Source organism: Seriola dumerili, unplaced genomic scaffold, assembly GCF_002260705.1.
Source record: "Seriola dumerili isolate Sdu_G_001 unplaced genomic scaffold, Sdu_1.0 BDQW01000043.1, whole genome shotgun sequence".
Taxonomy (NCBI): Eukaryota; Metazoa; Chordata; class Actinopteri; order Carangiformes; family Carangidae; genus Seriola; species Seriola dumerili.
The window spans coordinates 3421533-3441264 of record NW_019174298.1 but is presented as its reverse complement, the minus strand read 5'-3'; the positions used below and the strand labels follow the sequence as shown (position 1 = coordinate 3441264).

Below are 19732 nucleotides of genomic sequence, written 5' to 3'. Positions count from 1 at the left end.
CAGCTGTAAACAAACACTAAATATTTAAAAAGCCAATCTTGCCTAAGCTGAGAAGTTCTGTTCATTTCATTCCCCACATCATTTTGGATTCTTTCCAGCATAATACAGAGGAGGACGGTCTGCATGACAGACAAACTGTGAAGACGTTTTAGATCACAGCATGCACTGAGATTTGAAAGCTGAAGATAATGTGTTATTTTTATGTGACAGCGAAAATGACTGTCATTCAGCAAAAACAGAAGATCATAGTGGCAGCATTCTCTCACTTTTATTACACTGAAACGTCAGAAATCTTAAATTGTGTGTCTGAAAGGCAAATCATAACATTTTAGATGGTATCTTAAGTTGTTGTTTTTTTTTTTTACATCTGAAATGTATTCAATCAATAACACAGACAATAAAGCAAGAAACTAGTTTGAGTTCACTTCTTGCATTTGACCTTTCACAGTATTAAATTATTCAACCCATCAGACCCATTACAATTTAGCCTAACCTTTATGCTGTCTGCCTGTGGATGCCACCGCCATGTGAATTTCAAACTATTTAAACATGCATAAAGTTATGCTCTGCCTGTTTGACCTTTTAATGTAATTTTCCTCATTTCGTGCTCTCTCCCAACTGATGCCTCGATCCATTTGGAAGTCCTAACCACGCTAATTTGGATGTATCCGTCAAAGGTTTCCACAATAGTGATAACAGTGTAGTGGGTGTGTGTGTGGACTGATTGATCATCTGATTACCTGGCCAGTTAGGCCGGCTTGTCCAATAATAATTCAATATCTCACAAACAAGATCATGCAAATAAACACAGATAGTGTGTGCCCTTGAAGCGCTCTGGCACTTAAAGCTTCATAAGAAAAACACTCATGCCTTTGTTTTTACTAGATCCTCTGTGATGATTATACTATAAATTAATTATGCAAATGCAGCTAACTGGAGCTTGTGTTGTTCTTCTCTATGTGGACAGGAGCACAGTTTTCAGGGTCAAAGTAGCTGGATTACTGGAACAAAATCATGTAGTAGTTTCTAAATATGTAGAAAAGAGGCATAGCCCTAAGCCCACGGTTCACACCCATACACAGTCCAGCCGTGTACTGGGTTCATACTGAGTCTTGTATTCAGCTAGATGAGCTAAGTTGCTCAGTTGTCTCACATGTTAGATGACGATGTTGTTAGCCTAGCCTCAGGTCTGGAGAGAAAGGCATGTATAGTCGGTCTACACATTCTGATGTCGATCAACCAATAGGCGAAAATCTGACCCCATGACACACTTGAATAGAAGCCCCCTCATTTCAGTATCATCTGAAATTTATAAATGAAAGAAACTGTCATACAAAGGCTAAATAAATACAGAAACAAATTAAATAAGAAATGTCAGTTTATGTCACATTTTATTACTTAATTAATACCTGTATTTATTTTATAACATTTTTTGGGGCATTTAATGGCATATGAATTCATTTATTTAATCATTTATTTACTTATTTTTGATTTTGGCAGTTTCAGTCCTCCGTATATAAATTCTAAATCCTCCCAAAAATACAAAACAGTAGAGATTTTGCTCACCTTTAACCAAAACCAGTTTTTAAATTTCTGTATGTGTTTTATGTCTTATGAATGTGTTGTATGTTTTGTCCCTGCTCTTCATGTTGGTTTGAAACGGCTGATACCATGTGTACTTCAGTGCACTGTTTAGCGCTGTTTCAAAATGTGAAGACAGTTGTTTGCTCATGTTGTCATCAGCTCTGGTCAAACCACACCCACGCAGTCTAGATAAAGCAGATTAGCTGAAACTTTTAAATGTGATAAAATGTGTATGACAGCGCTTTTCTCCTCAACATGAACTTTGATAGTTTTATTTATTTAGTGATGAATATAAAATGATATTTTTATGATATATGATATTTTTTTTGGCCGCATGGGAGCAATGGAAACAAGAACAAAACACTGACACTTCATCGTCTCTTAAGTTAATATGCAAACTTGTTAGTAAACAGTTAACAATTATAGTTAGTTGCTTATTTATACATCCAACAATGGAACAACATTGTCATTCATTTGGAATTTGTGTCTTTTAGCTACAGTTTGGTCCACTATGTTCACCAGCTGGAAGCTGATTGTGCCTGCGTGTCACTTGGTGCTGAGCAGATATTATGCAGTTTGGTTTTAGAGATTTTTCACTGAAAGCAACTACCTGCTGCAGCCAAAAACAATTCAACGACAGAGTGATGAGACTGAACCAACACAGTGAAGTTTTGGGCCAAACAGCTAAATAAAAAGCTCCACAAAACCTGAAGGGAGCTGCACCTTCATGTGATAAGTCTCTGGTCCATCTCCACAAGCGACCCCTGTCTTTGATTCTTCGGCAGCTCATACCTACTGAGTCATTGAGGATGAACACAGTTCAGTGTTTGGGTGCTTGATCTTCTGCTGGATTTAGCTTTTCCATCTGTAATGGAAAGTGAAAGGGACAACAAAGAAAGATTTTCAATTTCAGGTCAGCATTACAGCGGTTATCATTATATTTTTCATTTTCAGCTAGTACCTGAGCTAGTATATACAGGTCTCTCAAAACAAGGATACGCACAACAAATAACTGGAATACTCCGTGAACCAGAACACTAGATAACTGAGTCACTAGTCCACATGCACAGACACTCATTGATCTTGTCTGTTCCCTAGTTAGATCAAGCCTGATCAAAACCTCACATCCTATTACGTGACCTCGTCCCTCTCCTCCTCCTCCTCTCTTCCTCTTCCTCCTCCGTCCTCCTCTGACATTCGCTCTGAATTACCGATTGTCACTGAGATGTAATCTGTCCTGAATCATCATGAGGGACTTGGCTGTGAAGGGGAGAAAATAACAGAATCACATGATCTCCATAAACTCTTGTCCTCAGCATCGCACTCATTCTCCATTACCTGATGCAATTAATATTAATGTTCTACTCTGAAGCATCATTTTTCAGCTATTCTCTCTTTTGTGACTCATCATCCTACTTATTTCTCCATCTCTTTGTTCCTACATTTATCCTGGGTTTCATTCCTTCATCCTCTTAAGAGGGCATGACCATGTCAGACCTCTGTATCCCATCTCTTCTTCTCCGTCATTCTTCCTTTTCCTCCTTTTGTGTGAGTTCCTTTGAGCAGGAGTGGATATGACAACCAGTGGCCTCGGGTGGAAGAGTTAGGTGGACTGTGTCTGTGTGCGTTGCTGTCTCTGTGTGTGTGTGTGTGTGTGTGTGTGTGTGTGTGTGTGTGTGTGTGTGTGTGTGTGTGTGTTTGTGTGTGTGTTTTATCTAAAGTGATCTGTAATTGTATGTTCCCTGACACGGTGATGGATAATCAATAGTTCTGTCTGTCTCTGTGGAAGTGCTGTAGGGACCAGGGTGGAGAGTAAGAGAATAAAAGTCATCCTGTCCTCAATGCTGCACCTTCAGATTTTTTTTTTTTTTTTGTCATAGCACTGCCCAAAGAGAGGAAGCCAAGGTCGGCCTGGCATTTTTCATACCAGCCTTTGTTGTTCTCTGCTTTGTGCTCTCGGGGTGCAGTCGGACTTCCCCTGTGACTATCAGAATCATAAAAGAAATGCCAACTCCACCTGTGTTCTGGGCTACACGGTGCGTTGGGAGCCATAATTGCCCTGCAGTCTGAATCCAGAATTCAGCTTCCGTCCACATGGCTCGCAAACATACAGCCTCTTTGCAGCTTTATCCACGGATCCACTATCCTAAACAAAAGCAGACAGGGATTACACAGATGTGTGGATATATGCGAGTCCTCATACTGGCATCGCCAGTCACATTCACGTATGCATGAGCATGCCGGTATTCGCCAACGCACACAATCACATACACACAGATTTCAGTTGGCGTTTCCCTCATCTGTGTCCTGATGAGAGTTGGTGTGTTGTTATCTTCAATCAGCCTGCATTGTGGATGTCCATTGTTTACTCCCATTTCCCTATCTGCACATTCCCATGACACTGATAGTTTGTGAAAGGTAAACCTCAGCCCCAGCCTCTGCGACAATGTCTCATGTCAGAGTGGATAATAGACTGCAATGCATCATGGGTAAAACCCTGGGGTCCTGGGTTTTATATTTATTTTTAAAGCTGCAACCAAATTTGTCCCCCCCCCCTTGCTCTTTCAAAATGGAGTAATTTCATGGCTCATTCCTGAGGTTGAGACCAGGTCTGGTGGAGTGGAAGAGTTGTAAATAGCCCTTTGCTTTACCCCCAACATACTACAGCACCGACAAATCTGGATCACTGGTAGATGTGTTGGTGGAGCTGGCAGCATTGGCTTGTTTGATGCTATATTTGGACTCCAGGTTTAAGGTACATTACTGAGGCATGAAATCTGCATGATGAAGTTTCACCCTCTTGCAGATTACAGAGGAATGAGAATGAATGATTTTTTTTTTCTTTCCTCTTTCATATAAAACTCGCGCTGCAAATAGAAATTTTATCTGTGAGTCGAATAAGAGGTGGTCGGTATAGGGAGGGAGTTGATGCTAATATCATGCCGCTGAAATACACCACGGCACCCTCTACGTATGTGTTGCCTGAAGGTGGATTAGACCAGAGCACTTTCCTCATGAGGGGATGAGGAGAACACACACACATGCGGCTCTGAAGTTGATGCAAAGGTTACGCAAAGATCAAACTTCTACAAAAAGCCTACACAGCAAAATAGTGCACACTGACTAATTTTGATGCTCACTTTTGGAGTTAAATGAGTAATGTCCAGTGATGCCATGTTAATGGACTGTGGGATTTGGCTTGGAACGACCTTCCAGGGTGCCGTACCTAACGGCTTAATTACCTTTTCAGAACGAGATACCTCTGAGGTTTAGCAGCCACTCTGCACCGCAGATATGCTAGTCAGTCAAGAGGAAGTGATATGAGGTTACACTTCATTGGGCTGAGTCATATTGACCTATCTACCCTCTGCACACACACACAAACACACACACACACACACACACACACACACACACACACACACACACACACACTGACACAAACACCTGTCTGATACTTTGCCCTTGATGGTGACACCTCTACCACCAACAATTCTCTCGCTTTCCTCCCACCTTTTTTTCTTTTGATGTGAACCTGAAGTTAGTTTCCTGAGAGTTTAAAAATGCACTCCATCGCTGGAATTCTTTTTCATCCACCGACTGTAACTCAGATGATACATATCATGCTTTTACACTTTCCATCCACCCTCCATCATCCCTTGTCTTCTCTCCCCTCCCTCGAATGGAAGTGATAAAAGTCACCGGCAAGGGCAGCGAGAGATAATACAACAGCAGTTAGTGATAAATAGGACAGAGGAGATTTGGCGGTTGTCCAGGCTGATCAAATGCATGTTCAGACAGACAAGGAAAGGTGACAGATAACCCCCTCTGCTGAATGGTAAGATTCAAAGATCCATTTAAGGACAGTGAGCTTTAGCACAGCTAAATCCTTTCAGTCAGTGTGATTACAATATACTGCATTTACATTTTCTTGAAGCTTTGTGCTTCTTAAAGCCACCAGCAGAAGTATGCGTTGCAATGTCATTTCAAAAAAGACGTCAGTAGGAATCTATGGATAGTTAATCGCTTTTGGCTTATTCTAAATTCTGAGCCATATCCTGTGCCAGGAGGTTAAGCTGGCCGAGTCCATTAAAGCGCGCGGAATGAGCGCTTTGTCTTCGTTTTATGACTGCTGGAGGTGGCAAGGTCCGGCGACGTGGCAGAGATTGAGATTTCAGTGGAACTTTTAAATCATGACACTACACTTCTTCATTTTAAAAGTGATGTCTATAAAGTGTTGGGTGGTCCCTGTCTAATTATTGGAAAGCTCCGTCTTTAACAGCTTGTGAAACGTAGTCTATCGTGGTCTATTAATGCGCCTCCCCGCCTCATCCCTGAACTCTTTTACCTCGATACAGTTTGATCAGTTTACTGTCAGTTTGCATGGATCAAGAGCTAATTTACAGCACCGCTCCCCCTCCCCATCTCTGTCTTGTCTGTCTTGCTCTTGCTTTTGGGCTTTCTCTTGTCTCTTTCTGCGAGATTGGCAGGTCTTTAGGGCTGCAAGGCGCTTAGCTTCCCACGTTTCTTCCTCCTGTCTCCTCCCCCTCAGTCTGACTGGCAGTAATTACATCAGGGTTGGGCCTAGTTTATCCCGATGACCTGACAACCAGGAAGAGACAGAGAAACACTGAGAGAGAGAGAGAGAGAGAAAAGAGAGGAAATAAGAAGGATGGTGCTGTATAAGATACAAAAGCAGCAACATATAGACATGAGGAAAGCAGTAGTGAAGCACCAGGCGTGAGAGGTTAGAGAGAAAGATGTATACGAGGGTAGAGAGGCAGAACAGGTCACACATCAGTGGTTCCTGACAGGCCTTTCTTCTCTTTCATCTCCACCCTCTTTTTCATTCCTCCACCACGACCGGTGCTCACTTGATCAGACCACTGAGTTGGGTTGAAAGAAGTGTTTTTATTTTTACCTCTCCTCTCATCTGCAACCAGATGTTTCCCACAAGCCTTTGCTGTCATACAGCAGGTCCCAGTGGTCTGCTGGGCATTTCTAAAATGGGAAGGCTTGTTCTCTCTTGTATGTGGAAGGAATGACAGGTCGTACTTGTTATGCCTCCGCGGCAGCGACAGCCAAGAGCTGGAGGCATAATGTTTTTGGGTTGTCTGTTGCATGTATGTCCATCTTATTCTTGTGAACACGATATCTCAGAAACACCTTTAGGGAATTTCTTCAAATTTGGTACAAATGTCCACTTGAACTCAACGATGAACTGATTACAATTTGATGGTCAAAGGTCTAAGGTCAAGGTCACTGTGACATCACAAAACACGTTTTTAGCCATATCAAAAATTCATATGTTAATTATGGCACAATTTAACACAAATGTCTAATTGGAGAAACTGATGGAGTGATGACATTTTTTTTTACAACCCTGAGGCAGTAATTCTAGTTTTGTTTTGTTTTTACTTCCATCTTTGGTTGGACCACAACAGCAGCGCCATCCCCTGTAATCGCAAATGTCCATGCGTTATGGACAGACCTTTTTTCAAACAAGGCTAGGTCTAAACCTAGTATATGGCTGGACTGTGTATCTGTGCCAACTGTGCGCTTAGGCAAAACCTCCTGTTACAGGCAGTCACCTTGCCTCCCTGGTTTCCCAGCTGCAGGAAAACTGAAGTTTTGACCTAGTCTTGTTTTTTTGACAGAATACGTTTTTGTCACCTCTTTTGTAGTAAGTGGTATGGGAATATAGGTCATAGTCACAGGTTGAAAAATCACCTGAAGAAAGAAGAAACATACCATGGACAAACGGATGAACACACTGGAAAGACCTTATATAACTTTACACACTGAGTTCAAATAAATCTAATCTCTCATTTGTAAAATCTGGTCCCCAATGAGGTAGGAGGAAAAGAAATTCATTCGTCATTCGTGGGAGATGAAATGAGGCTTTACTCAAAGAACGTTCTGACATTGTTCCCTTTGAAAGAGGCTTTTTTCATATTAAAAAGAAATGAATATGACATTTACTATGCCTTGTTCCACTTTTAGCTCTATCATCAGCAATTCTGTCTCCGTCTCAATGACTGCGTTCACATACACACGAAAATAAAGAGGTTATACACTCATGACTTCATATGCCCTGCAACCCTGCGTTTACTTGCAGCTTGTTGGTAATCTGATTTCTTCTCTAGTGTTGTTTTGAACCAGTGATAATACCATAGAATACTGTAATTGAAAGTGTGTTTGCAGTGCGTCATGCTGCAACTTTGCAGTGTTTTAACATGGAAAGCCTTTGAGAAAGAGCTTTTGAGTGTAACTGTTACTTATTTATTTTAGTGTCAGTTTTGGTTGGACTTGAGATTTAAATATTTTGGCAGTAAAGATGTCTGAACTCACATTACACAAGTTAAAAAGCTAGCATTAACCATTGTATTCCAAATATCTCAAGTGCGTTAACCAGGTTTCTCTTAATCCACAAGGAATAGGTTTCTTGTTTACATTACTTACATGAAAAATCAGGTCACTGCAGAAAGCAGATAATAGCCAGGTTTCTTAAGTGTCTCTTTCTCATTTTCACTTCTATTATTCATTCCCTTGGCCTTTTTCTGCTCCCTTCCACTGTCTCCTCTCTGTCTCCTCTGGCGTGCAGTCATATCCTCTTTTATCATTCACATGACTAATTAGCAGGTGAGGGGGACAACTGTATTTGTCCCCCTTTAAATAAATCCATTGCCACAGACGACAAAGTACAGTAGCCTGTTTTCCTCGCGATGTCAACTGCAGAAGATGCTGCGCGGCTGTTACGGAACTGTACTCTGACCCTGCATTGACTACTTTTCTTGCTTTGCTTGCTCACATCTAACACTCAGTCCAGGGAGGAAAGGAGGGATGGATAGACACAGAGAGGAAAGAAGAAAAAAAAAATCAAATATTCATGATGCAGGATTTAAATAATCAAGGACTAATCTAGCAAGAGAGACACAATTCCAAAAACCGTGCGCGGCCTCTGTGAATATGCACTCAGCATAATTGGAGATCACAGTGGAGTAGCACTGCTGCCCACCACCATCACCAAAACAGCCATCTGTTTGTAGCTCAGTCAGTACACAGAGCGTGTAATCTGGAGTGAATGCAGCCTGTTAAGCTCTTTGAGGATTATCAATCATTTATTTTGTTGTTTTTTGGTGTTCCTGTTCCTCAGTTCATAGATAATGTGTTTGCAAACCCCTTAAACAATGACAATACAAAGTGAGTGCTTATCAGTGTTCATTCTTCCCCCTCTGCTTGCCTCTTTGCTTTTCTCTCCTCTCAGCGGCGTCCAGCTTCAGTTTTTGCCGTGCCTCCTTGGAGCACACAGTGTCTGCTGAGGAGCTAAGCTACCAGCTGCCACGACGCGCCGGAGGCAGCAACCTGACCTGGCACGACGGCCGCGGCCAGAAGACAGCACACACACGCACCGTCAAGCTCCTGCAGCAGCCCGGCACAGAGGGCATCCAGGTATAAAGACGTCCGCACAACAGGATCAGAAGCAGTGTGGAGGAGTGTGTTCACTGCATGGGAATGACTTTCATATGTGTTTTCTCTTACGAGAGAAGATTACAGACAGCTAAAATAAGTCGTTTCAGGCAATAGCTCAGAATTGGGAAGGTTGGACCATGACAAACATGAAAGAGAAAGAAAGCTTCTGAGGCCCAAACTCATACTTGGTTTCACTGGTGAAGCAATCTGCGGTGAAATGGTTTGTGCATAATCTGTAGCTGATTTGGATTTTTCAAAAGGAATGAATTCCAGCCACCGGGCAATCACAGCACTTTAGGGAAAAGAATGCATGGTTTATTTGTTTATTTATTTATTTATTTTACCAAAATCAAAAAAAAAGAAATATTTTAAGATTTTTCCACTCTAATCACATTTTGCAGTATAGCTTAGAGTCGGTTCAGCCAATTCCACATTCAGCTAGTATTTTTAGTGGTTTATTTTTGTCATTTTAAGGCACAATTTGTCAGTGGAAGTGATATGTATGAAAGAACGGATGCCGTGTTTTTTCATATTCATAGCTTTTAGCATTTTTGTTTATTTTATTTGTCATCAACATTTTAGAGACGTTCAAGGAAATCAAAACATTTTTCTGTCCCTCGGGATGAAACAGCACACGATGAAGATACACGACGATATATATATGAAGATGTATAACACCTTCTCTAACACAAAAGAGGCAAACAGATGCGAGGCGACAGTTACTAAAATGCTATAAGGTACAAGCTGAACTATTAAAGGTTCACTATTGAGAGGTGTGATTTGAAAATTATATGAAGGATATTATTCATTTATTTTAATTCTGGACATTAAGATGTATATAGATAGAGTGACCAGCTGTGTCTCAATATTTCAAAACTTTTTTTTATGTTGTAATATGTTATGATTAATATTACGGTACAGCTTTGTATTAAATAACATCGCAGTGTTGGATTAAATATTTTAATGAAGAAGTGTGAACTGTTTTAAGAAAACATTATTTCCCTTGTGGGGAGCTGTATTGTTGTAATTTAATATCGTCCGGTGTGAATTCAAAAAACCAGTAGTTCGTAAAAGCTTTGTGTTTTCAAAGTAGCGTCTGTAACTACAGTACGTGAGAGAAAGATGGGTGCAATGAAGCTGTCCTAACCTGGGTGAGAAAAAAGCCACATATGCACTCTGGCAGATAATCTGTAAGCATCAGAGAGACAAGAGAGAACATCAGTGCTGCATCCCTGGCTGCCAAATCTCAGTGGAAACAGAAAGTCTAATAGTTTTATCTTGTACATGATGTTGGCTGGTCTCACCTGAGCCCGTGGTAGATACCACCAGAGAGAAACTGGTTACATAACAGAGGAGTGGTTACCTCATGGCTTGTGATGTAACTGTGCTCATACAGTCCAAGGGAGCACACGCCGCACAGAAAATAGACTGAGAAATTAGCAGTTTATACTGTCTCTCCTGTGTCTAAAAGTCTCATTTATTCCACAGATTCATGCCCGCCCCAATGCTTTGCAGCAGCTTTAACAGAACTGACAGATACAAACACCAGATATGAAAGTCACTTCAGTACTGACTGGGTGGTGAGGAATGTCTGCTTGGTGGCTCAGTGTCTCAGCAGTATAATGTAAGCAGCCGGAGCATCATTTACTTCCACACATCGCTCTCGTGCAAAATGGAACCCCATCTGTGCAGCACCAGAGAGAGGCAAAACAAAGAGGGGAGAAAAAAAAAAGATCTATTTTAAGGTATTCTGTCTGTGTTTGACCTAAAACAGTACATGACACAACAGCCTCCTTCCTGGATCCCAAACTCCTCACATGAAAGAGAGCAGATATACCAGTGGAGGTCAGTTTTTTAGTCTCCCCCACTGCCTTTAAGAAAGTTTGCTACTGTGATGCTGTAAGACGTACATATGCAGTGCAAGATTGTTCAATAATTCATAAAAGAGTGCCCCCTCAGCTATAACAGCTACAAAAGGCTTAATAAAAGGCGAGTGGGAAGCTGTTTCCATGTGATTACACAGAGACTGGATAATTAAACCTCCTCTATACCATGAGAAGTAAGGCTTATCGTTTCATTGTAGCAACAAGCCTCTTTATGCATTATTCAACAAATGGGAGAGCGGTCCAGTTCTCTCTGGTGTGTGTGTGTGTGTGTGTGTGTGTGTGTGTGTGCATTCATAACATTTTTCAGGGTCCATTCCTGTATCTGTAATTTTAAGCATTTGTGTTTATGGGTGTGCACGTGTGTGTGTGTAATGTGTGGATTGCTGTTTGTGCGCTCAGATCTCTCAGGAGTGATGATTAGATTACTCTTCATTACAGTGGTTGTGCACACATCAGCTGTGATGAGGGAGCCAGTTTAGTGAAACACAGCCTAGATTCTATATATAAGGTGACACCTGGGGAATCTTCCTTATCTGTTTAATAAAGCTGATGTAACACATTATGTCCTGCTATGCAAACTCCCATCCTGAACGCACACACACATGCACACACACACACACACACACACACACACACGCGACACACGCACAGCACACGCACACACACACACACACACACACACACACACACACACACACACACACACACACACAAAAATGCTGATTCAGAGGGGGAGACAACAAATAGAGAGAGAAGGGAGTGAAGAAATTTTAGCCATACAGTGTATACTTGTTAATGCATGCACAAACATGTATTATCAAAGATGATCCCAACATTAAAGTGTCTGCAGTATTGACCAAAGGTAGTCTCACATAGATTAGTTGCAGATGTACCCATTACCAAAGTACACTGCATAATTATATATTTTTGTCTATTTTACAATGTAATATAAACAAAAAAGTTGCAAAAATGTGGCATAATTCCTTTTTAGTGATTTTCAGGAAACAGAAGTGTGTGTCTTGAAACAAGACAGACTAAGGCTGACTCTTGCTCAGTTCATCTGTACTGGAAACAGGTGAAAAAACGTCACCCAGCACCACTCGCTGACTCAGTGACAGCTTAAATGATTTTAGAGGTTATATACTCATTTGTGTTGTTACATTGCTGCAGGTGGACCTGTATGCAGACCTATTTGCTAATAGGATTTTTCCAAATAATGAGTCATTGTAGTTGGCGCACCTTCTGTGCCATCCCTTGAATTGGCTGTTGTTTGGGTAGCCAGATGGGGTGATGGGAGGGGGTTTGTGGGTGGCTCTCATTTTGCTGTCTGACACACAGCTTGTGGGTGAACCTTTAGATGAGACTGGGGAATAGGTGGAATAACAGAGACGCAATTTAGGAGCCACTGTGCCTTCATTTTCTGTATCAGAACCAAGCCTGTCACAGGAAGTAAGTCTCTTAATTTGCTTCGCTGGGTGGGCGAATGAGAAGGACCAGTGTGTGATTATTTTTCCCTCCTCATTACAGAACACGGTGGCTGACCTTCTCAGCTGACACCAACACAAAGCAGTGAAGTAACATACAAATACACTACACAAAACTTTCCAACTCTGACCACTCCACGCAAAGAAATTAACAAGATACATCCTACATTGTTAAAGTGGCTGTCTCCTGTCCAGCTCATTATTTTATACACCAATTGGATTCATATATGGAATCCACCATTAGTTGGTGTGACTGTCCTTCTTGTCTGCTTTGGTAATGCTAGTCTAAATGTGCACTTCTGCACTGACATCAGCATAGTGTCAGCATGTTGCTCTGTGCTGTCCTGTACCACAGATTGAATAGCATCATATCCGCCAATATGCAATCTATGAGTACAGCGTATATTATCACTGTGTACACAAATGTAGAGCTGAAACAAGTTGAGCTACACTCACTTTCCCATCAGCCTCAGCTGTACTTTGTGTTCAGTGCTAATTAGACGATGTCAGCATGCCGACATGCTAAAGTAAGATGATGAACATTTCAGCTGCTTAATGTCAGTGTGTTAGTATTGTCAGTGTGAGCATGTTAGCATGCTGACGTTAGCATTTTGCACAAAGCACTGTTGTGCATTAGTTCAGTCTCACAGAGCTGGGGGCACGGCTGCACATTTTGTAACAACATGTTTGAGCTTTTAATCAAACACCATCATCCACATAGATTAACTCTGATATTATCTTTTTAAGTCAAATCATGAGGGATTTTTTTTGTTGTTTATTAGCCAATTTGAGATTTAACCGCTTCCTCTCAATGTGGGTGGTGGAGCAGTTGTCACTGATTTCAAGAGAAAAACAACCAGTATTTGTGGTTTCTTCAAAACCTCAAAACAACTCTGACAAGTAACCTCTTGTCATGCAAATAAAGATTGTCCTCTCTCAGAAGGAAAGGTGAAAGTAGTGTGATGTTTTTTATCCTGCCACAAAACCTCTGAATGAGGAGGTGTGTGAGTGGTTGTGCATACAAAGTGTCTGTCTTTCACACCAGAAACAGCACTTTTCATTACATCTCCCTGCAACAGACAGCATTAGTTTGGTTTTTTTTTGCTTGTTTCCTGTAACCCATACCATCTGTAATCTTAACCAAGTATTTTAATTTGGCTAAACTTACATAATGTTTACCCATAAACATTGGACAACCCTCACATGATTTTTGAAAGGCACAGACAAACATCCCATCTTGTTGCCATCCTGCTGATAGGGGCGTCAGATCAGAAAACTCATGGAGGGTTTTGTGGGATTTATTTTTTTGGAAGGCAGTGACAAATGACATTTTGTCATTCAAGTAAAGAGTTGTTTTGAAGCATCACCTTGGCAGCCAGCGGCTGCGCCGGTGTAGTGATGATGCAGTGGATTCTTGTGGTTTTAAAGACATAGCAGAGAGACACAGAGAGCTTCTGGGCAGTGAGGCAGAAATGCTTTAGTCTCTGTTGTCCTTGTCCAGCCACTCAATGATGTCCTGCTTTGTCTGAGACACATGTTTGAGTCATGCTAAATAGACAGCTTTGTGAAAATCCCATCTGGCCCTTTGTCCACCCACTGAGAGCCTGCTCACATTCGCATGAGTGTTAAGACATTTACACACTCAAGAGTCCTGAGGACAACCAGAGGCAGAGTTGTACGAGTCTAAAGGAGGCTGACAGTTCACACACTCTCTTGCACAGGAACAGTCAAGCACTCACTCACAAAAGCTCACACTTCAACATTTTCAGAATCACAGTGACACACTCAAACACACATATGCACAAGGCTCTCGTGAGCAGCGGGAGACGCAAGGGTGCTAAATGATGCATCAGAAACTGCCAGGCAGAAAGGGGGAGGATTCAATGTTACTGAGAGGAGAGGAATGAAGGGTAAGGTGAAATGAGAAGCGGGGGAGAGAGGTGTGAGGGAGATATGAAGGATCATGTGTCAGGATATGTCAGGGTCTTTGGGATTGTAGAGACAGATTGAAGATCTGAGTCTCAGCAGAAAGAGAGATGGATAGGTACAGTAGGGAGTGTTGTTAGGTGGTACAGCAGAGCATCAAGGAAGACAGAGGAGGAGAGTTTTGTATCCTGTGGAGAGATGAAGTGACAGCAAGAAAAAGATGAAGAGCAGAGAAAGGCAGGTGTGGGCTACAGTATATGACGTGCATGCTATAAAACATAGCATCCGATTTTTGCTACTTTTGGCATAGCAGCATTGATCAATTTCAGGCAGAGTCTGGATGTGCAGAGACAGAGGCAGGCATTGGAAGAGAGGTGTTAGCGGTCACAAAGAGTGAATTTTAAGGATTCCCCACGCTCCCTTGACTTTCAGCTAATCCCCGATTCAGCTACACAGAGATGCAGGGCATGCACACTCACACAAGCACACACACACACACACACACACAGAAACACAAGGTCTTAAATGGGCAAAAAGTAGCTCAGTGCACAGAAGTCAGGAAGAAAGATCGAAGGAAGGAAACAAGCGAAAGGGATGACAGGGAGGAAGGAGGGAGGGTGTCAGGCAGGCAGAGGGGTAAAATTTATGAGGAGCAAGCGGAGGGGGGATGAGAGACATGATAGAACAAAGTAAGCAGGGAAGGACAAATAAGCTGTTTGAGGATACAAACAGAATGATCAATAGGGAAGTGCAGAGACAAAAGTCATAGTATATGGATGTGAGGAAGCAAGAGGACGGGGAACAGCTGAGACAGAATTTGTATTGTTGAAGATACAGAGACACCTAAACATAACGTATCAGTTCATTATAATTTATCATTTAATTCATGTTTGCATTCATTTCCACTCTCATGTCTGTACGCTAGTTATATGCACAGCCACAGCTAGTTACCAGTTAGCTTCTAGCGTGGTATAAAAAGCAGTTAACAGCTAGCATGGTTGTGGCCACAACTTTACGCAATGTTGCATGAACTAGCACCTTTAAAGCTCAAGATAACTCGTCATAATCTGTGTAGAAGTGTAGAAATGACAAGCTGTGGGTTTAACGGGGGCGTTAGTGCAGAACTATTTCTTGGCCCTGCTGCAATTACTTCCTGCAGCGTTCTGCAGGTTGCCTCACCGTGATGTTGGTTTTTTGTGTGGATTAAACAAGATGTACAGCAACATGTTAATTAATGAACTTAGGAGATACTGGTAGGTGGAATTTATGACCTTCAGACTGACTCTTTAGTCGGCTCACTTTATACTAGAAGCTAACTGTCTCCGGGCTGTAGTTTCATATTTACCATACAGACATGAGAGTGGTATCAGCCTTTGTTTTACAACACAATTAAATATGGGAAGTATAGTATCAGAGGCCCACTCAAATATTAATAATCAAATGTTTTGCTTCTATTCATCTTTTTCTTTTTTTTTTTGATCAAAGTTAAAAGAAATCATCAGTTCCATACACTTTGGCTCACTGACTATAGTATTAGTTTGTATATTTCCCGCCCTCCCTCTCTTTCTTTTCCTCATTCTCTCATTAGACTTCCTCTCTATATACAGCCCCCCCCCCCTCCATCACTCCCTGTCCTCTCCTGTATGTAATGAATGAGGGAGCTCCTCCCGGTGGACAGAAGTAGGTCTCGGGAGGAGCGGGGCAGGTAGGAGAGGGTGAACAGAGATGACAGAGAATCGGCTAGAGGAAATACGCAGAGATGGATGACTGAAGAAAAGCAAGGGAGGAAGAAGAGAGAAGGCGGGATGATGGGAACCTATCATTCCACTTCCCTTCTGTCTGGCTTCTTGATGATGAAGGCCATTACTCACGCACAGAGTACCCCACTCCCCTGCACGCTGCCTTCTCTTTCTATTTGCCGTCCTTTGTCTGTCTTTGTTCACCCTCTATCTTTCATCTTTCTTTGTCTTCTCTGTCATTCATTCACTTTATGAAATATACTGTACATACAAATAAATGTCAATGTCAACTCAATGTGAGTCTTGAAATATTCAATAATTGATCATTACAACTTACGATACGCAAAGATCTTTGTCTGTTTCCCAGATTTGTTATGAGTAATAAATTATCCCCCTCAGTGGATCTAAAGCACATTTTATTTCTACTGTAATGATGTGAATTCCCATGTAGATATTAAAGACAAGCTATTAAAGATAAGTTATTACAGATTGTTGGGTCATCTTTTTAGGACCATACTGTACTGTATTTATTAAATTTTCTTTCTTTCTCTCTCAAACAAAATAGGTCCCTGGATTATTATGAATCTTCCCACTGAATCTTTAACTGTACTTAAGTTGATAGTGTTGATTTATGCTTTAATGTTATGGGCTGTAGAGCCAGCAGGGAAATCTGCTCTTGCTCCTCTTTCCACTCATAAGTGCAACACACATCAGTTGCCTCATACAAAGGCAGCACACGTGTCAAGTGAAGCCCTTAGCATACACCAAACGCATCATGCAAATAAAAGAAGTAGTCACAGTAGAAGTGCCATTTAACATCCTTTTCACTGTCTTCCTTTTTTATGACACAAAATCATCTTCAACTCAGTGTCAAACACATCCACAGTCCCCGCGTCACATACTTCCTATTATGTTTTGCATTTACAATATTAACATATCTTGTGAAAGATTTTCCATTCAAAGCACTTTTATGAACAATGATGTCATATTTTAAAGGAATAGTGTGAGATTTTGGGAGATATGATGGGACGTTAGCAGCCAGTTAGCATAAGACTGGAAACATGGGAGGAACAACTCTGTCAAAAACAAGAAGTTGCTGTTTTATGGTTTGTTATGTGCAAAGCTATTTCTTAGTCTGGTGCAGTAACGCCTGGAGTCTCCACTGAGCTTCTCATCTAAATCTTGGCAAAAAAGAAAATAAGCACATAGTATTTCTCAAAATGTGGAACTATTCTTTTAACTTCCCAATCTGTTCAATTTACAGTTTACAGTCAGCTCAAAATAAACTCACCATCCCCTCAAAAATCAAATCCCTCTCATTTCCCGTGAAGACTCTCAGCCCTCGGGGTCAAAGGTTATGACCTTTGAATTTGGTACTGAGTGGGCAAACAGCAGGTCCTGTCTAGACAAAGATCTATTTGTCTTGTTTACCATACTTAATGATTGTCCTGGCATTCACAGCACCACTCGCTCCAATATTTACTCAACACGATGTGTCAACATGAGGATTGTAAAGATGATAGGGACGAAATCAGCAGGCTTGCAGCTTCACTGCCTTCAGATGTAATGGCCATCCAAAGATGAGGGAACATTCTACCCTCTCTTGTCCGCACTCAATCATCCATAAGAGCGAGAGCATTTCCACACCTCTTCCAACTCAATCTCAATTAATGATGGGGGCGAGCAGTAAATTTGGGTTATTAAAATGGCTTCAGCGCTCCATTGAGTCAGGGTAGAAGTATGTGTGTAATTAGGAAATGAGCAAACACACTGGGGCAGAGAAATGGAGTTGTTTTCAATTACGGCCTACAAAGCAGAACACAGCGAGTGGACCAGCCAGAACATGAAAGGGCTGATTTGTGCTTAAATTGACAGGAGGAGATCTCATTCCCCAGGCTTGCAAACATGTCAATAGTTATGAACCTGTGTCTATCACATACTGAGACGTGACAAGGTGTTCTAGGAGTTAGTTTTTGCATTATTAACGAGAAAGCAGCGGGGAGAACATTACATATGAAGCTACACGGGTGCGTGCATCTTGCATTTGTGTGTATGACATTTCGGCATACATAATCCCATTAAATGCAGTCAGTTATGGAGTGGAACGTTTGGCAGCAGTTCTGTGTTTTTCTGCTGAAAATCAGCCAAGTCCTTTGTTGTCAAGTTGGCTCAGTCAGAGCATGAATGAATGATTAGATATGAGAGTAAGTCACACAAGAGGGAGAGAGCTGAGGGGCACAAGGAGATGGTTTTGTTTTCTCCCCATATGAACTGGTCGTGACTTTAATGATGTCCATATTAATTCCCTGCACATGGCCATGGCACACAAAGAACGGGCTGTTATTTGGCAACTTTCAGGGGTCAGAGAAAAGTGTGTAGAGAAGGAGAAGAAGAAGAAGAAGAGAGAAAAACAGAATGAGAGGAATAAAGGTGTGATGTTGAAAGATAAAGACGACAGAATCACACTAATACTATGCAGACTGTATAATGAAGGCAGTGCTGTCAGGGAAAATTACCTCCAGGATAAGCCCATACCAGCCACAATACGACCCAACATCAGCGCCCGTGCTGGTAGAAATAATAGATGGAATGTAATTACTGCATCAAGATATGTTGTTGACAGAGGGGTGAAGCACAGAATTAAAATAATGTAATGTGTGAGAAAATATGGTGATGCAGTGGAAATTTGCATCATTCCCTCCAAATTAGGGTTGAGAGGTGAAAAACCGGGCGCTCCATTGAATCAGAAGAACAGCATCTGTTTGCCCTTTAGTGTCTACAAGCTTTTAAACCTTATGTTCACTCATACAGTGGCTTACATTTGGGCTTCATTTAAGCTCATTATGGGAATTTCAGTTGTCTCACACAAGAGAAAAGAGTAACCTTTTCCAATTATTACACGGTAAAGGTAACACGACAGCACATGTTTGGCTTGTATATCTGATAAATGTGAGCTATAACACAGGCTACACAATACTGTGCAGACCTCTAATAAGCTGCTTTCTATTACATGACTTTATTTGCACTCTGTACATTTTGTTGCAAACTGTGACATTAGAATGAATCATCCAAACAAGAGCAATTACAAAGTGATTATGTGAAAACAGTGAGTACATTTTAAAGTAAAATAAAGAACCTAGTATATATATATAGACGTAAGTTTGAACTGCTACAGTACACTGGTAAATATATAACTTGTGCTTGTTTTGTTTTTAGTTGCGTCCAGGTGAAGCCTTCACTGTGTATCACACCAGTCCTACGCTGTCCAGTCTGTCCAAACCTGTGGTGCTGTGGACTCAGCAGGACGTCTGCAAGTGGCTTAAGAAACACTGTCCTCACAACTACCTAACCTATGTAGAGGCCTTCTCTCATCACGCCATCACAGGTACAGTCAACAACACATGAAGCTGAATGCACACACACACACACGCACGCACGCACGCACGCACGCACGCACGCACACACACACACACACACACGGTCCTACTGAAACCATATACTGACATTGATTCTTTTGTTGTACTGGCTCATCATGTCTACATCTACAACTTAATAGTGTAAAACATATCAAACTGACCCAGTGGTCTTACAGAGGTGTTGCCTGATGTTTAAGGATAGGTTCAAGTCTAATATTGATATG

General features: G+C 41.5%; 1 protein-coding gene across 1 annotated transcript in view; it reads left to right on the top strand.

Moving 5' to 3' along the window:
- The window catches only part of samd10 (sterile alpha motif domain containing 10), a 49663-nt gene that overhangs the window by 12027 nt on the left and 17904 nt on the right, over positions 1–19732 (top strand). The window contains exons 2-3 of the mRNA XM_022739232.1: positions 8852–9036; positions 19309–19477. Coding sequence (XP_022594953.1) covers positions 8852–9036; positions 19309–19477 — 354 coding nt within the window. The remainder of the gene's footprint in view (positions 1–8851; positions 9037–19308; positions 19478–19732) is intronic.